Source organism: Microplitis mediator, chromosome 1 (genome assembly GCF_029852145.1).
Source record: "Microplitis mediator isolate UGA2020A chromosome 1, iyMicMedi2.1, whole genome shotgun sequence".
NCBI lineage: Eukaryota > Metazoa > Arthropoda > Insecta > Hymenoptera > Braconidae > Microplitis > Microplitis mediator.
This window is the reverse complement of record NC_079969.1, coordinates 21117682-21133707: the sequence shown is the minus strand read 5'-3', so window position 1 is coordinate 21133707 and position 16026 is coordinate 21117682. Positions and strand designations below refer to the sequence as shown.

Sequence of the window (16026 nt, the reverse complement as noted above, 5' to 3'; positions counted from 1 at the left end):
TTATCACGAATTAAAAATATATATTAATGTGATAGATGAAATAGCTTTTTAAATTCGATAGTTCCAACTATTAGATTGATCCGCAAGCATTTTTAATATTTGATAAATAAAATTTATATGTATACAGTTTAATATAAAAATACGATAAGATTTAAACATTTAAATTATTTAAATATTTATCAATATGATGAGTATCACAAGAATTATTAAAAAATATCCTGCAGTAAAAAAACTTCATAGTGGTAATTGTTTAATTTCATTGACGACCTAACCTATCATTTTGTCTAATAATAATAATAATAATAATAAAAATATAAATAATTATGATACTGAATTCAGTCGACGTCTAATAATTTTGGAATTCTTTTCAAAACAATAAATTATTAAAGAAAAATATTTCAAATAATTGCACTTATAGTTTTTTTTTATTTTCTACATTTGCATATTTTTAGATTTTTATTTCACTAATTGATTGGTTGAAAAAAAATTCAAAAATTTTTAGTTGTCTATTAACTTCAAGATTAAAAATAATTGTAATTATTATCATTATGATTATTGTTAGAGAATAAATGAATGCATTTATAAAAATACTTTTTTTTCTACTAGATTCTTTAAGATTGTTGGCATCTAAAAATGATGGTGATAAAAAAAATTCACGACTAGAAGAGTTCAGAAAAAAATTATGTGAAACGACACCAATAGGTTAGAGATAAAATAAAATAAAAATAAATAAATTAACAATGTTGATATTTTATAGATAAATTGGAAGAGTTTGAAGAAGGAAAACATCCTTATCAAGAAAAAGAACCTTTAAAACCACATCCTAATAATACTAACCCAGAAACTGGAGAAATTGGTGGTCCTCGAGGTCCAGAACCGACTCGTTATGGTGATTGGGAACGTAAAGGCCGAGTTTCTGATTTTTAAAAATACTATAAAGTTAATTTTTATTTTTCTTTCTTATCAATTACTACAATTGTATTAGACTGTAATGATACCAACATAATCTGTAATTAATTATAAAAAAAAATGAGTAATTAGTAATTTCTTGCTTGTCTTTTTTTTCTTTTAGTTTCATTCCAACTTCATGATTATTTTTTTATGATGTTTAAAAAGTTTACGGTTTTTTTATCAATGAAAAATATTAAGAAATTATCAATTGGTAAATTTTATTTTATAAGTTTGAAATTGATTTTTAATAAATATGTTTATTTTCTATGAAATAGATTCAAGAGTTCGATTGATTGATACAACGAATTTGAAAGATGGAGAAAAAAAAACTGAAAGAATTAAAGAGTTTCATGAAAAATTAAAAAATGAATTCCCGAGTAAATTAAATTATTTAAATAACTAAGAAATATAAAAAAAAAATTTTGTTGCGTTTTATTTAATTTTAGATATGAAAAATTATCGAGACCTTTGTTTGGTTGATATCGATCCAAAGAGCGGTGAATTTTACCCAGACGGAGAGAAAGAACCAACAAAATGGGGAGACTGGCAGCATGGTGGACGAGTCAGTGATTTTTAAATTTTTTAAAATGAAAACTAAAGTTTTTTTCTATTGCTACGTTCCCGTAATGTTTTATTAACTAAACAAATATAATTTATTTGATTATGATTTTGAATTTATAGTTTCTGATTCGTTTGAACGAAAATATCTTTGATAAGCATTTTAGAACGTTGACGCAGTCCATCCGTAGACAAAACAAAGTGTCCACGTAGATGAGAATTGGACTGCCTAGAAGTTCCCCCGAAGGAACCTGAGACGCAACACTGTATTAATTTTTTATATATAATTAATGCAGTGTGAAAAGAAAATCAGTTAGTCTGAGGACTCAGTAGAGACTAGTACTCTGCTGAATCCGATCTATTGGTTTGTTCTTTTACATTCCATTTATTAAATAAACCCCACAATTAAAGGCCACAAAGAAATGATTTCAAAATTTCCTGATATTTCCCGGTTTTCCAGTAAAGTTTTTCACATTTTTCCCTGATTCAGAAATTCAATTCGTATCATTAAGATATTCGAAGTTTTTATTATATTTTCATTGCCAATAATTAGATCTGATGATTAAATCATACGGATACCAAAATAGCCAATGAAGTAAATTAATGTGGCCTACTTTTGATTACTCGATGTTAAAAATATGTAAGTTAAAATATTTAATAAAAAATTTTATAATTCGAATAAATTCAAATTGCACTAGTCTCAAAAATTAAGGAATATTAAAGAAATTCCGAATTTTTAAGTGATTTTCAACAGGATGTAACTCGAAGGAAAATGGTCGTACAAAAAAAAAACAGAAGAGGCAAATTGTAGTTTCAAGTTTCCCGTTTTCAGACCTGATCTTGAATTTTTTATCACGGTTCCGGAGTAATAAAAAATTAATCTTAATTAGCGAAAAAATTATTAACGCCCGTAAACCGTTTTTCAGATGAGTAAAAATTTGGAAATTTTTTTTTTCGATGGTTTTCTTAGGATTACTCCAGAACCGTGCATAATAAAAAAGTTTAAGGTCAAATCTGAAAACTAGACACTTAAAGCTACAATTTGCCTTTTTTGTTTTTGTTGTACGATCATTTTCCTTCAAGTTACAATCTATCGAAAATCACTTAAAAATTTGAACTGTCGCAATTAAATTCCCGGATACTTTTCGAAATTTCCTGATATTTCCCGGTTATATTAAATTCCTGGTTGGTGGCAACCCTTCCAATATCTCACCTGTATAATTTCCTGTATTTTTGGGCGCTGCTCCGACCGTCCAAAATAACCATCCTAAATATTGGTCACTGCCACCGGCTGCCCAGCCATCCTTTAAAAACCTTATCTTTATATTCATATGATAGTAATATGGAGGATAAAGGCAGATAAGATCAGCATGGGATCAACTTTAAACCGCGATAATTAATAAATTAATAATTTACAAAATAATCGACGATCAGGACCCACCGAGAGTCGATTGACGCCCAAATAAGGCACAACCTGGACATTATTAACAGTATAAACATTTAAATTAATATTGGAAAATTTTCGGTACGTAACATTATTTAACAAATAATCGTACTTGCAAATTATAAATTTAAAAAAACTAAACAGTATGAATTTATTTTTTTTTCTTTTTAATCTAAAAAATAATACCAAATTTTATTCCTATATTGTTACATAGTTTGATACTGGTATTATTATTTAATTTGATCATCTTTAATTTTTTTTTATCATTTGTTTCTTTGAAATATTTTACAATTAACGTATTAAGTTTCATCTATGTCATTAAGATGAAACTATTCCCGTAATATAAGCATATCAATTTAAAATTTAATTAATTAATTTTTTATTTTATGTTAGCTATTAAAATAGATTTTAAAAAAATTATCAAGTTATTTGTTAGTTAAATTAATTTTATAATAAATATTTACTTTGTTTACAGACAAAAATTTGGTGTAAGTAATTAACCAATCATTTGTACAAAAAATTTTTTTTAATTATGATTTGTCTATATTAATTTAACAAATCGATAATATCAATAACAAATTTCTTATTTCACATTTTTTTTTTTCATTTTATAAATTTAATGAAAAAAAAAAGCTTTTTGATAAAACTATCAACAAATGTAATTTATAAATTTAGATTTAATAAACATGATATTGTTTACGAAGTAAAGACGAGGTATTCAATAAGGGAATCATCATCATCGATAAGACAAAAAGTACTTTACCCGAGACGTTGTAATTTAAATTGTCAGTCTTTTGCCATAATCTACAATATAAGTGAGGCCGCCATGAACTGTTAATTTATTAATTTCTTTTTTTTTTCTATTTCATTTTATAAATCAAGGTCAGCATATATAATATATAAACGAATATAGATGTTTTAACGTTTTATAAACTATAAAGTTTTATTTATGGCTAACACATCGCGCATCATCATATTTCTGAGTGTCCACAAGGCATTTACAACATTTCCATGATTACCAACTCCATTTCCGAGCCAATCTGCTTGCAATTTAGTAACATCCGGAATTTGCGTATTTTCAGGACTCGCATTCATTTGCTTATCCCAATTAGATATGTAACGATTTTCAACATTCAATCCTTCAATATATCTGTAATAAATTAATTAGTCGATTTAAAAAAAGCAAATTATATAATGGAGTCGCTAGTTTAAATAATTATTTTTTCTTTATTACCTTAAGTACGCATCCGAATGTAAAACTCTACTTGGCCGGGGTGGAACTGCGATAAAAAGTGGATCTGGTTGTTTAGATGCTGGTGTAGTTGCAGTTTGTGTCGCAGTTGCTAAAATTTATAATATTTATTATTTAAAAATACTCAAGACTTAACTGATATTTATTAATTTATTTAATTTACCATTATCCATTGGTGGTAATATCGTAGGTCCTTTGGATGCCATATAATTTCTGTTGAAAAATTAAAGTGTTTAATAAATTTAAATAACTAAAAAATGTATTTAAGGTAAAAGACCTAGTACCCGATCAGGGAACTAGTACTCGATCACTCCATGCACTGAAAAAATTGGGAGCGAATTCGGAGGGATTACGGATTTTGTTTAAATCCGAGTTTACTCCGTCACTCGGAGTCCTGGAGTAAAAAAAAATCACTAAGCATTACGGATTAAATAAGGAGTTTGTTTTTTCATTTTTGCGAGCAAAATGGAGTACACCCTAAAAAAGGTGAAAAAACAATTCTAGATATTAAATGAATTTGATTAAATTAAATTTTTTTTCAAGTAATCTACATAAAGAAAAATTACATTTTAATAATTTTTATCATAAAACAAAAGTCATCAACATCTTTCGACTGACACTCAATTTTTGAAAAAGTTTAACAAAAAAAAAAAAAATTCAAAATAATGCTCAATTATATTTACAAAAGTGATTTTGCAATGTTTAAAATTAGTAAATATAGATATACAAATACATGAGTAATCGGATACTAGTTCCCTGATCGGGTCCTAGGTCTCTTACTTTACTTTGAACAATATTTTTTTCTCACCTCCGGGCGGAAAGTGCAACTTTCGTCCCGCTGTGCAAAACGAAGTTGCCGCTTTCCGCCTCCGTCGAGGAGAAAAATAGTATACACTCCTCGGGAAGTAAATAAGAAAGCCTCAGATCACATGTTTGTCGGCTTCGCCTCGGCCAACAATTACATGTGATCTGAGACATTTCTTACTTTACTTCCCTAGGTGTGTAATATACTATTACGGTAATTCTTAGACGGTACATTGGATGCACTTAAAAAGTGGGAAAAACTGTCTAAGAATGCTTTAAATTTTATTTACATTATTAGATAATGTAAAATAAGCAATTAAATAATCAACTCACTTGCTTCGTTCACTAGGTGGTATAATACGACCATTTCCTTTTAGTATGTGCAGCTCTTTAACATGCCTCGCCAATCTTTGTACACTTGGAAAAGGAGGCACATTTTTTTTTGTTCGACCACAACCTCTCCACTGACATTGAAACTCTACATCTGTTTATATTTTTAAAAATAATTAATAAAATAGTAATAATACTTTTAAATAAATAAATAAATAAAAAAAAAAAAAAAAAGAAATTTACCAGATGGAGCGTTAATAAAAGACGATTGCACATGTCCATTTTGTTCAGCAATACAGTGATCTATACAATCTGTCATGTCCTCAAATTGCCAATCACAACTGTCCCAGCAACATTCAAAAACTTGGTCCACTGGTGTGCCGATAGTCAATGCCAAAGCTCTACTCTCAGCACCCTCGTTCATCTTCATTGCTCTTTCTTCCCATACTTGTTTTTCACCCGCTGGTAATTTTCTCCACTACAATTAAAATAGAAATATTTTTTTTTTAAACATTAACTTTCTTTTAATTACTTCAGTGTACCGACTTTTTTTTTGTGTGTGGGTGTGTGTGGAGTTTTTTTAGAAAAATAAAAAATAAATAGATGAATAAATAAAATAACTGAAGAAATAAATAAAATAAATAAAATAAACAATAAAAAAAAAACTAAATATAAATAAATAAATACCTCGTTACCAACAATTCTGCTAATCTCTCCAAAGGTCGAATCGGGATTGTTTTGTGTAATCTGCGTTCGCATTTTACTCGAATATAAAATATACCCCGTAACTAATTTCTTACCCGTTGTTTTCTAAACAGAAGAAAACACAAATTATAAACTCATATAATTAAACGAATGTTAAGAAAAAAAAGTTTATTATCATTTGTTATTATTATTATTATTATTATTATTGTTGTTATTATTATTATTAATTTTTTTTTCTAATATTAATGACCAGATCGATTGTTTATTTTTGTTTAAATTGGATTAATCGAATAACAAATGTGATTCAAATGATTATGTACATATTAATTTACTGTAACGAAGTCAAAAATGATAAATATGCTGGCATATTTTCTGTAAATAATATAAAAACTTTAATTGAATACAAAAAAATATAAAAATTAAAAAAATAAATCAAAATGTAAATAACATAAAAATAAAAAAGTTTTGTAAAATAATATAAATAAATAATGAGCAATCAATAGCACGTGGGGCCTACCTTTTTAGTCGATACAGGCGTTTGGGCATTGGCGAGCACCGGTTGAGCTTCAGTGGAGCCCACGGACGGTGGTCCGCCTGCATCCATGCTGTCTTCACCTACTCCGATGCCTAGTACTTCAGGTTCCAGCTTCGGTAGCAATGGTGACGCATCCTACACGATTTATTTTTTAATCATACGTACGTTTTTACTTATTTATCTTTTTTTTTTATTAGGAATATATTTTTTTAGAAATATAGCTATTGTAGAGAGTCACATGTCGCAATTGTCAAAGACTTTTGCTGAAATATGTTTTTTCATGATACCAGCATCGAAACTTGGAGTTTAAATGTCTCTACTGCCAGTCGAAACAAGATAATTTCAGTCCAATGCCGCGAATGAATATTAGCAAACGCATAAATTCTGAATGTCTTCAGTCAGCGGGCAAAAACATTCTTGTTTCATTCCTTAGGAAAAAACAATTAATATTTTTGCCCGCTGAATGATGGTTTTCGCAATTAGAACTCTGCTACTTGTCATTTGTTTAATAGTAATTTCAGACCATTAATTTCATTTACATAAATGACAGTTCTGACTTTGTAATTAAGTTTTACAAAAAATTGCAAATGACAATTTACGCTTACGCTAATAGTTGATAACCCTATTGGTCTTAAATTAACTTGTTTCTGACTGGCTGCTGACACTAAATCTTCAAGTTCTAATGCAGGTAATAATGAAAAATATTGTGTGTAACTCAGGAGGAAACACGATTTCAGACTGCGGATGATGTGAGCCAACTTCAACCTGGTTTGAAATCGTTGTTTCATCCCTAGTAATACAATATACTATTTTTTAGAAGCTTGACGTTAAAATAGAAATAAGTAGAAAACAATGCAGAATTTTAAAAAACTTAATCAGAGATAATTTGTAAGAAATAAAATTGTCTAAAAAAAAAAAATCCTCTGACATTTTGTGATAAGTCTGATAGTTTCACCGGAAAAATAAGATCTCGAAATTCACTATAAATATGATTTTAAGCTTCAATAACTCTTGAACGAATGAATTTATAAAAAAATGATGAGACTTTTTTTGTAGAGCGTTTAATTCTGTACGAAATTGTATCCTGAGCTTATTTGTACGTTGAGCAATTGCCGAGGTATAAAATTCCAAACTTAAATTTTTTTTTCCCCATGTTATTTAAATGGGAAATAAGAAATTGCGATGAGCAACCTTATAGGGGGTTTCGATAAAGAAAAATAGTCGATTTTTTTGTATTAGTCTAATATATAAATATGTGATATAACGCGCCATGCCAGATGGATACTGGCTACAATTTTTATCGGATCTTAATGAAACTTGGTACACTTGTTTTTTTTTGGAAATTACCTTGATCAAATTCTAAGATGAACGAAAGCGATTGAATAGTTTAGAAGATTTGTAGGTGTTTGAAACTTTTTAAGATTTTCGTAAAAATAACATTTTTTGCTTTAACCTTAACGGGAATCACTAGCGTGAAATTTTGAAAAAATCAATTTTTTTTTGTATATTTCGATAGTCTATACCTTCAAAAATAACATACTACAGTTTCTAGTGCATATCTCGAATAGTTTTTTTGAGTTACAGCCATCTGAAGAGCAGCCGCTTATCGGTTTTTGAAAATACTTTTTTCAAAATTGCTGCATATAACTCGAAGACAAATCATCCGATCGATTTGATTCGAATTGCAGCTTCTTTGATATATATTTCTATGTACTATGAATCTCCAGTTTTCCGATCGAATCAAAAATGTCATTGCGGCAGGCCAAAAATTATTTAATTTTCGCGCAAAATTTGAAAGTTTTTTCTAAGCCTGAGGATCAAGGTATGAGAAATACCTTCTAGTTTAATAAACTTTTTGGTTTTATGATTTTATGCACGTGAAAATCGCTATCACTGGAGCAGTGGGAGGATTTTTTTTAAGCATTGAGAGATTGTGAATAATGCTCAATTTTGTATTTTTTGGTCCATAAATTTTATCTTGTATTCATTATATATCCACAATTATATCCTTAAAATATTAAAACAATACATGCAGCGGTTTTCTTTAAAAAAATTCCCAAAAATGATCTTTTTTTCAGGCGATAACTTAATTTCGTAAAATGTATCTTGAAGTTCATGAAAGTGGCTTTAATTTTTCACTACATAACTTGTGTTTTATAACAATTGCTTCTAACAAATTGATGATCTCGAATATTTGAAAATAAACGATCCTGAAGTTAAGAGACAATTAACGATTTTTGATTTTTTTTCAAACAAATCAATTACATAAAAAAAAAAATATGAGCATTTAAAAAACTTAAAAATCTATAGATGCGATTTTTGGAAATATTTTTTTTTTTTATATTTTATCATTTGTAAAAAAATTCAAAAATAATTAGATGTCGGCTAACTTCATTATCATGAAAAGAAATAAAAAGAAGAAATCGTTTATAAAATTAAGAAAATTTTCCACTTCCATAACTTTTAGAATAATCGATCGCTTCAGCTCATCTTTGAATCCAATTAAAACAATTATCCGAAAAATATGTATTTAATTTTATGAATGAAAAATATAGCTTTCCATTCCGGGTATGGATTTAGTCCGGTTTACACGATTTTTTTTTTTAATCATACGTACGTTTTAACTTCTTTATCTTTTTTTTTTTTATTTTTTCTTACAGCCGATTGAATTTAACAATCACATTGACTTAAATATTTGTTAGTCGAAACTAACTTATTTTAAAAACTAAATTTTGATATCTCATATCTATCAGTTATTTAATCATTACTTTTTCGTTTGTTCAAGATAAAGTACCCATCAAAGATAAACCCAACAGGTGCTCATTGTTTTGATACGTCGGTAATTACCGATGAATTCGCTACACATGTTTGAGAGAAGAATATTTTTTTTTCTTTTTAACGTAAAAAAATTTAATATAACAGAAATATAAATATGCCGGCATAAAAAAAAAAACATGCAGAAGCACAAGCCAACACAGTTAAATATTTTTTATTGTTTAGTTTAATAATGTATGCATGTATGACACTGAGGTTAGCCGACGTTTAATAATTTTTGTATTTTTTTTTCAAAACGATAAATTTAAAAAAAAATGAATTTCAAAAAATTGCACCTATAGTTTTTTTAATTTTCTACATGTGCATATTTTTAGTTTTTTTTTTTTTTTTTTTTTTTCAATTGATTTATTGAAAAAAAAATCCGAAAATTGTTAATCGCCTGTTAACTTCAGGATAATGTATGCATATATTAATATATGTATAGATATATTTTTTTTTAATTTATATCTATCAGCATTAATTTATTGCGACTAAATTTATCATTCGATTACTGTATTAGCTTGTGCATGATGAAATAATAAAAGCATGCAAACTATTTAAAAAAAAAAATTATATTTTTTCGATTAATGTTGATTAATATTGCAAGAGCAGAGTACAGATTTACAATTACCATTTCAAAATGAGCTGTACTGGACGTGACAGACTTGACTGGCAAATGTGTCTGTGCCACATCACTTGATACCTACAACACATACATGCCAAGCATTATTGCAACAATCTGTTAGCTATTTGCGCTAATAAAAATAATAAATAAAATATAATTTGGTGAAATGCGAATTTATAATAGCAACAGAGTGTTAATTTTAATAAAAAAAAAATAATAACAAATATTTCTAATACAATTATTTATGAATATTTAATAACTTACTTTAGCGGGATTTATTGGCCTTCGGAAAAAATAAATTTCGTCTTGCGTTACAGAAGACGTATGTGTATATTTTTTTAGTCCATCTTGAGGTAATTTTTTAATGAAATTTTTAGTCTCATCATAAATTGATTCGCAAATAAAAATATCATCTTCTGGTATTTCTGTTGGTCGGCCTGTATACATATTATACGTGACAATTAAATTACGGCAATGCGCTGATTAAAAACTCCGTTTCAATTCGATTGAAAAATTCTGATCGGATTCAATCAAAAAATAATTAAATATTTCTATCGGATTTAATAGGAAAGTTCCTAATGAATCCGATTGAAAGTTAATAGGAAATCAGAAAATTAATCGGAAAAAAATATTATTTTTCGATTAAAATATTTCTATCAGATTCAATCAGAAAATAATCTTAAAATAAATTTATTGTTTACCATTTAAATCCAATTGAAATTCAATCGAATGCTTTTGGAACGCTCCCGAGCAATTCTGATTGAATGTTTGTTTTCGATTGAATCTGATAGAAATCTGATTGAGTTTAAATCAGATCCAATTGGAGTTTTTGATAAGGGATGATAAATTATAACTATTCTTATTATAAATTAAAAAAAAAATTACTTACAGCAAATGTATTCTCCGTACTCTAAAACAGCACATCTTCCCATAATAGCAACAAACGGATGTGTTGCATCGGTTACAGAGAGAAATAATTCTTGTTTGTAAAATAATTTTGTCGGCGCATGAGGAATTTCAGATGGTGTAAGTAACCATGGTCCTTTAAAATAACATTTACCATCTTTAGTCGACCATATTGAATCAACTTGAGCTATTTGTTGTCTACCACCATCAGTAGCAACATAAACAAAGTCTCCAGTTTTAATAATACCCGTACACGTATTATATTGTTCATAATATGTGTTGTCTAAGTCATCAGTATTAAATAATATAACATTTGGTTTTTCTTTTTCTGTAAGTTTTTCACCTTCTTCTAATTCAGCAATTTCTTCTTTATGTTTTTCTAATCGTTCTTTATAAACCGATATAATACGTTTAGGTTCTAATGTTTTTTCACGTGAGACTAGTTTCAAATGATCTGGATCAAAATTCCATACTTTTATTTTTTTAAATGCCCGTGCACGTGTTGAATATCTCGATTCACAAACATAAACATCCTTTTCAAGAAATCCTTCTGGTTGCATTCGAAAAAAATCTTTTACGCTCAATACACAACATCTACCAGCAACTTTAGATAAAGGTACGGCAATATGAGCATCACTTTTAAATAATTCTTTATCAATAAATTTACGTGATGCTACATGATAGGTTTCACTAGGCCTGTAAAATAAGTTACCATAGAGCATTTGTTGTCCTTCAGAATTTGTCCAGAGTCTCTCAATAAGCACAACACTCGGTTCCATGCCTCGTTCCCCAGGTTCGATATAAGCAAAGTCACCAGCACGATAAATTTCTTGATTAAAACTCATAGATCCACCATTTTCACTGCCATTACCACTGGCTACAGGACTTGATCCAGACTCTTTGGTTTCATTACCGTCGCAGCTTTCTTCTTCGGGTGATAAATTTGATTCTTGTTGATGTTTTATGCGTTTCAATTCAGCAACTTGGTTTGATAAATCAATCAAAGAATAATTTAATGCCGGTGAATGTAAAAGATCACCACTACGTGTTACTTCATCACGAGTACGAAGAAAAAATGCCTGAAGTTCAACACTGTCTTCAAATGGCTGAGAATCACTTCGTGATAATTTTCTAGCTCTTTCTAAACACGTAAAAATATCCTCTTGAAATCTATCCAAGCGTTTGTAAACACCGCGATCTAATCGACGTTTTATTAAATCCAATGAAAGTCCACGTATTTTTTTACCATCAATAATATCATGCTCTGGTAACTCTGCCATTGAATCTGAATAACATCGGCCTTCTTCATCCTGATGATTGTACAGAGCAGTAAAAATAGTCGCTAATATTTCTTGTACGGCTGCAGGCACGTCTGGAACACTTTCATCGTCTTCACTCAATTGAAGTTTTGTTTGTAATACCAATCGTTGTAAAATTAAGGCATCTTTATATATTTGAGAATCTGGTTCATTGTACTTGCAGGCATTATCAAACATCAATATAAAATCAGATACTAATTCTTCTAGACTTTCATAACCGTTAGTTTTTAATGTTGATGCTATTTTTTCCATATTCATTGGCTGCTTAATAACTTCATAGTAATCTGGGTATTCATTTTTATTTGGTAATTTCATAAATATTAATGATAATTGCCGGCCTTTCGAATCATGATATTCTTTTATGGTATCATACATCGTACGTAATTTTTGTAGATGGAGCGGTACTACTTTCTTTGGTCTTCCTACATTACGTGTTGGTGTTGATGTTGCTGACTTGATAGATCCAGATGATTTTGAATCTGGTAGAGGACCTAATTCTCTCACTTTATCCATCAATACTCTTTCTAATGTATTTGCATCTTCATATATTAATGATCCTTCTTCATTATATTGACGACAATTATTGAACATCAATTTAAAATCTTGTATTAATTCATTTTCATTTTGATATTTTTCGGCTTTTATGTTTGCCTCGATTGCAAGCATATCTATTGGATCGGTAATAACTTGATAATAATCTGGGTAGATTTTTTTTGATGGTTTTTCCATAAACATTAACATTGGCTGACGACCATCCTCACACTGCAATAAAATAATAAATAAATAAAAGTTATTAATAATTATCTTTTAATTAATTTATAAAATTTTTTACATACCACGTATTCTATGACACACTTAACTAATGCGTATAAACGCTTTTTTAATGGTATATTGTCTTTATATTTTCCACGAGTCAAAACATTTGAGGCACGTTTTATTAATTTTGTTTGAGAATTTGATTCTGATTCACAATCTGAATCTGAATCTTGATCAAATTCTAAAAGCTCCTGTACTTTTTCTTGCATTATTTTTTGTAATTTCACAGCACACTAAAAAAATAAAATAATAATTAATAAAATATATTGTCTATTACAGTCGAGTATCCGTCACAAGCCTGCTCTAGGGGACGTAGGGGAAATTTTTTTGTAATTTCAGCCTTCCCACTACCGTGCGTTTAGTTTTGTCGTCGACTACCCGTTATAAGCCCGTTATATTTTATATGATTTTGAAAGTCATATTTACGTTTTATCACGCACCGTTATCTCGATTTTTTTAGTTCTTGTGGTGCTAAAATCTTCGCGAAATACAGATAGTAAATTATCATCATTAACTTGGATAATTTTTCCTATTATTAGTTTATAATTTTGAAAATTTTAACGGAGGCTTATAACGGGCTTTCAAATACAAAACTCAAAAGAGAGTTTAAGTGGGGAAGTTTTTTTGGACTCAGTAATTCCCGATTGGGGGAAAGAGGCTTATGACGGTACTCGACTGTAACATAATTAAAAAATAATTAATAATTACTTTGTACAAACGTGATGTATGAACGTTATATTTTTTAGCATTTTCAAACATTATATTCATGTCACCAGCAACTTCACTGACAGTACCATACTCTCCTTTTTTAATTTTAGATCTAATTTGTAATAAAGAAATAGGATTTTTAATCATTTTGTAATAATCAGCATAAAATCGTTTGGACGGTAATTTCCAGAAAAATTCACTCATTCTTATTCCTTGCTTGTTTGGCGCAGTTCTTATTGTTTGAAATAACAACCACTGCGGATTATCAGATTCTTCAATTTCAGCTGTTTCATCATCTTCGTCATCACTCTCTTCGTCTTCATCCATCAACGTTGCAGTTTGCGTAATTAATGATTGAGCAAAACTACGACTACCTCGTTTACTACGAGTTGAAGGTGTTGTTAATTTATTTGAAAATACACTACTCGTACCACCGTCTTGTTTTTTAGCAGCAGATATTATTTTTTTTAATATTTTAGCGTCTTTATAAATTTGTGAACCTGGTTCATTAAACTGACATGCATTACGACACATAAGCATTAAATCACATTCCATTTCACTAAGATTATTATAAAGACCTTCTTGAATTTTTATCGCTATTGTTTTTAAATCAATTGGCGTGTCAATGACTTCATAATATTCTGGATAAAGTTTTTTAGATGGTTTTAATTGAAATACTGAATGTAGTACTCTGTTATTATCAGTAGGATCAGTTGCTGTCATAACCGTAGTAAAAAGATCTTCGTAAGGTTGCATTGATTCTTCATCAGGATTTGTTGAACTCTCGGAAGTATCTTCAGTATCATCTGGATGTTTAACTGTTGCTTTTCTTGACAATCTACCAACTTTCAATATTATTTTACCTTTTGGTTCTGTTTCTTCATACTCATCCATTATACGATTTTTAGTATTTACACACAATTCCCATAAATCTGTAGCATCTTTGTACTCTGGTGATGTGCGCATATAAAATGCCTTTGCATTATTTACCATTAATTGAATATCAGCAGCTAAATCTTTCATATCGCGATACTCATCGGTTTTTAATTTTTGTTGAACTTTCAACAAATCAATGGGATTTGAAACAACTTCATAATATCTTGGCTCTTGTCGTCTCTTTGGCACTCTGATAAATGCATCACACAACAGAGATCCGTCTTCCTTTTTTTGATTTCTTATAATATCATACAATTGTTGGCACAAGTCACTCTATTTAATTTTAATTTAGAATCATAATTATTGTTATTGTTGACATTTATATATAAAATAATAAAAATAATAACAACTTACAGGATCTAGTTTTTTTCTTCGTTTAGTTGGCTCAGGTATTACTTCCTCAGGATCATCTTCTGTACCTCTGCTAGCAACAGATGATGTTCTACGTCGTTTATGCATCGTAACTCAACTAAAAAATAATTTATTATATAAATATATATATTACAATACAATATTTTTAATATCAAAATTATTAAATTGACTGTACTTAAGAAAAAAAAAAAAGTAATTCCCTATCTTAAAATTTACTCAAGCATTAAATTTATTTGAATAAATTAATAAAAAAATGTATATATAAATATATAGACTATTTAATGTGATTTATTTATATTTTAATTAATATTAATCAAATCATGTAATAACTTAAGTTGCGTTGATTCGTAACAAAAATTTACCGCCATGACGCGCTCACGTTTATGCACCAATAGATTAAAAACAATTTTAATAATAACCAATTGTATTACAATTATTATCTTACCTATATCATATGAATTTTATAACAATTTTTGCATTTATGATAACCATCTAATAAACATACAAAAAAAAACCTCGTGTATAAACAAATTTATGTTGAATTTATGTGACACAGAATCCATCCGACGCCATAACCCTGAGTTTACTTTTACTTGTATTGTATTGTATATTTGTGTGTAATGTAAAATACAGTCTGTTGGTATTGTCATCCCAACAAGAGAATGCGCCTCGGGTGTCGTCGGTTTTTACTCCCACTCTGGATGTTTTGTGTGTTAAATATTCTCCCACTTTTCTGTGCGCATGCGCAGTTCATAAATGTTCGGTAGTGGGGCAATTTCCGAGGTGTATTCTCTTACTGGAACCACTTTATAATAAGAAATGTATAAATTGTACATATATAGGTATATTATTACGAAATTGATGTTATACGCACGCGTTGATCAATATACAATGTAATTTTATTGGTTGAGAAAAATCTATCCTGCTTACTCTTTTGCCGCGAATGTTCAA

General features: G+C 28.8%; 2 protein-coding genes across 4 annotated transcripts; one reads left to right on the top strand and one right to left on the bottom strand.

Moving 5' to 3' along the window:
• The first annotated feature begins 101 nt into the window (after window positions 1-101).
• On the top strand, window positions 102-1056 carry LOC130678254 (succinate dehydrogenase assembly factor 4, mitochondrial-like). Its single transcript, XM_057485370.1, has 3 exons — window positions 102-242; window positions 607-702; window positions 758-1056. Exons 1-3 carry the CDS (start codon window positions 185-187, stop codon window positions 925-927), a joined length of 324 nt encoding a protein of 107 aa, XP_057341353.1. The 5' UTR covers window positions 102-184; the 3' UTR covers window positions 928-1056.
• A 2735-nt stretch (window positions 1057-3791) lies between these two features.
• On the bottom strand, window positions 3792-15687 carry LOC130678243 (protein polybromo-1). 3 transcript variants are annotated; one of them, XM_057485350.1, is made up of 14 exons: window positions 15521-15687; window positions 15058-15172; window positions 13768-14976; window positions 13080-13292; window positions 10908-13005; window positions 10283-10455; window positions 10025-10096; window positions 6562-6714; window positions 6027-6149; window positions 5583-5817; window positions 5343-5493; window positions 4369-4418; window positions 4188-4296; window positions 3792-4103 (listed from the first exon to the last, which is right to left on the bottom strand). In XM_057485350.1, the coding sequence occupies exons 2-14, from the start codon at window positions 15160-15162 to the stop codon at window positions 3887-3889; spliced, it is 4908 nt and encodes a 1635-aa protein (XP_057341333.1). In that variant the 5' UTR covers window positions 15163-15172; window positions 15521-15687; the 3' UTR covers window positions 3792-3886. The 3 variants fall into 3 exon arrangements, with proteins under 3 accessions (XP_057341333.1, XP_057341335.1, XP_057341334.1); XM_057485352.1 differs by lacking the exon at window positions 6562-6714; XM_057485351.1 differs by lacking the exon at window positions 10025-10096.
• Between the last annotated feature and the right edge of the window lie 339 nt (window positions 15688-16026).

Bases quoted from the DNA above. Each gene is read 5' to 3' on its own strand.
- LOC130678243 (XM_057485350.1), bottom strand. From the start codon at position 15,162: ATGCATAAACGACGTAGAACATCATCTGTTGCTAGCAGAGGTACAGAA. The intron at 14,977-15,057 runs GTAAGTTGTTAT...AAAATTAAATAG, and splicing joins GAAGAAAAAAACTAGATCCT to AGTGACTTGTGCCAACAATT. The intron at 10,456-10,907 runs GTAAGTAATTTT...ATATGTATACAG, and splicing joins GTACGGAGAATACATTTGCT to GCCGACCAACAGAAATACCA.
- LOC130678254 (XM_057485370.1), top strand. From the start codon at position 185: ATGATGAGTATCACAAGAATTATTAAAAAATATCCTGCAGTAAAAAAA. The intron at 243-606 runs GTAATTGTTTAA...TTTTTCTACTAG, and splicing joins AGTAAAAAAACTTCATAGTG to ATTCTTTAAGATTGTTGGCA. The intron at 703-757 runs GTTAGAGATAAA...GATATTTTATAG, and splicing joins ATGTGAAACGACACCAATAG to ATAAATTGGAAGAGTTTGAA.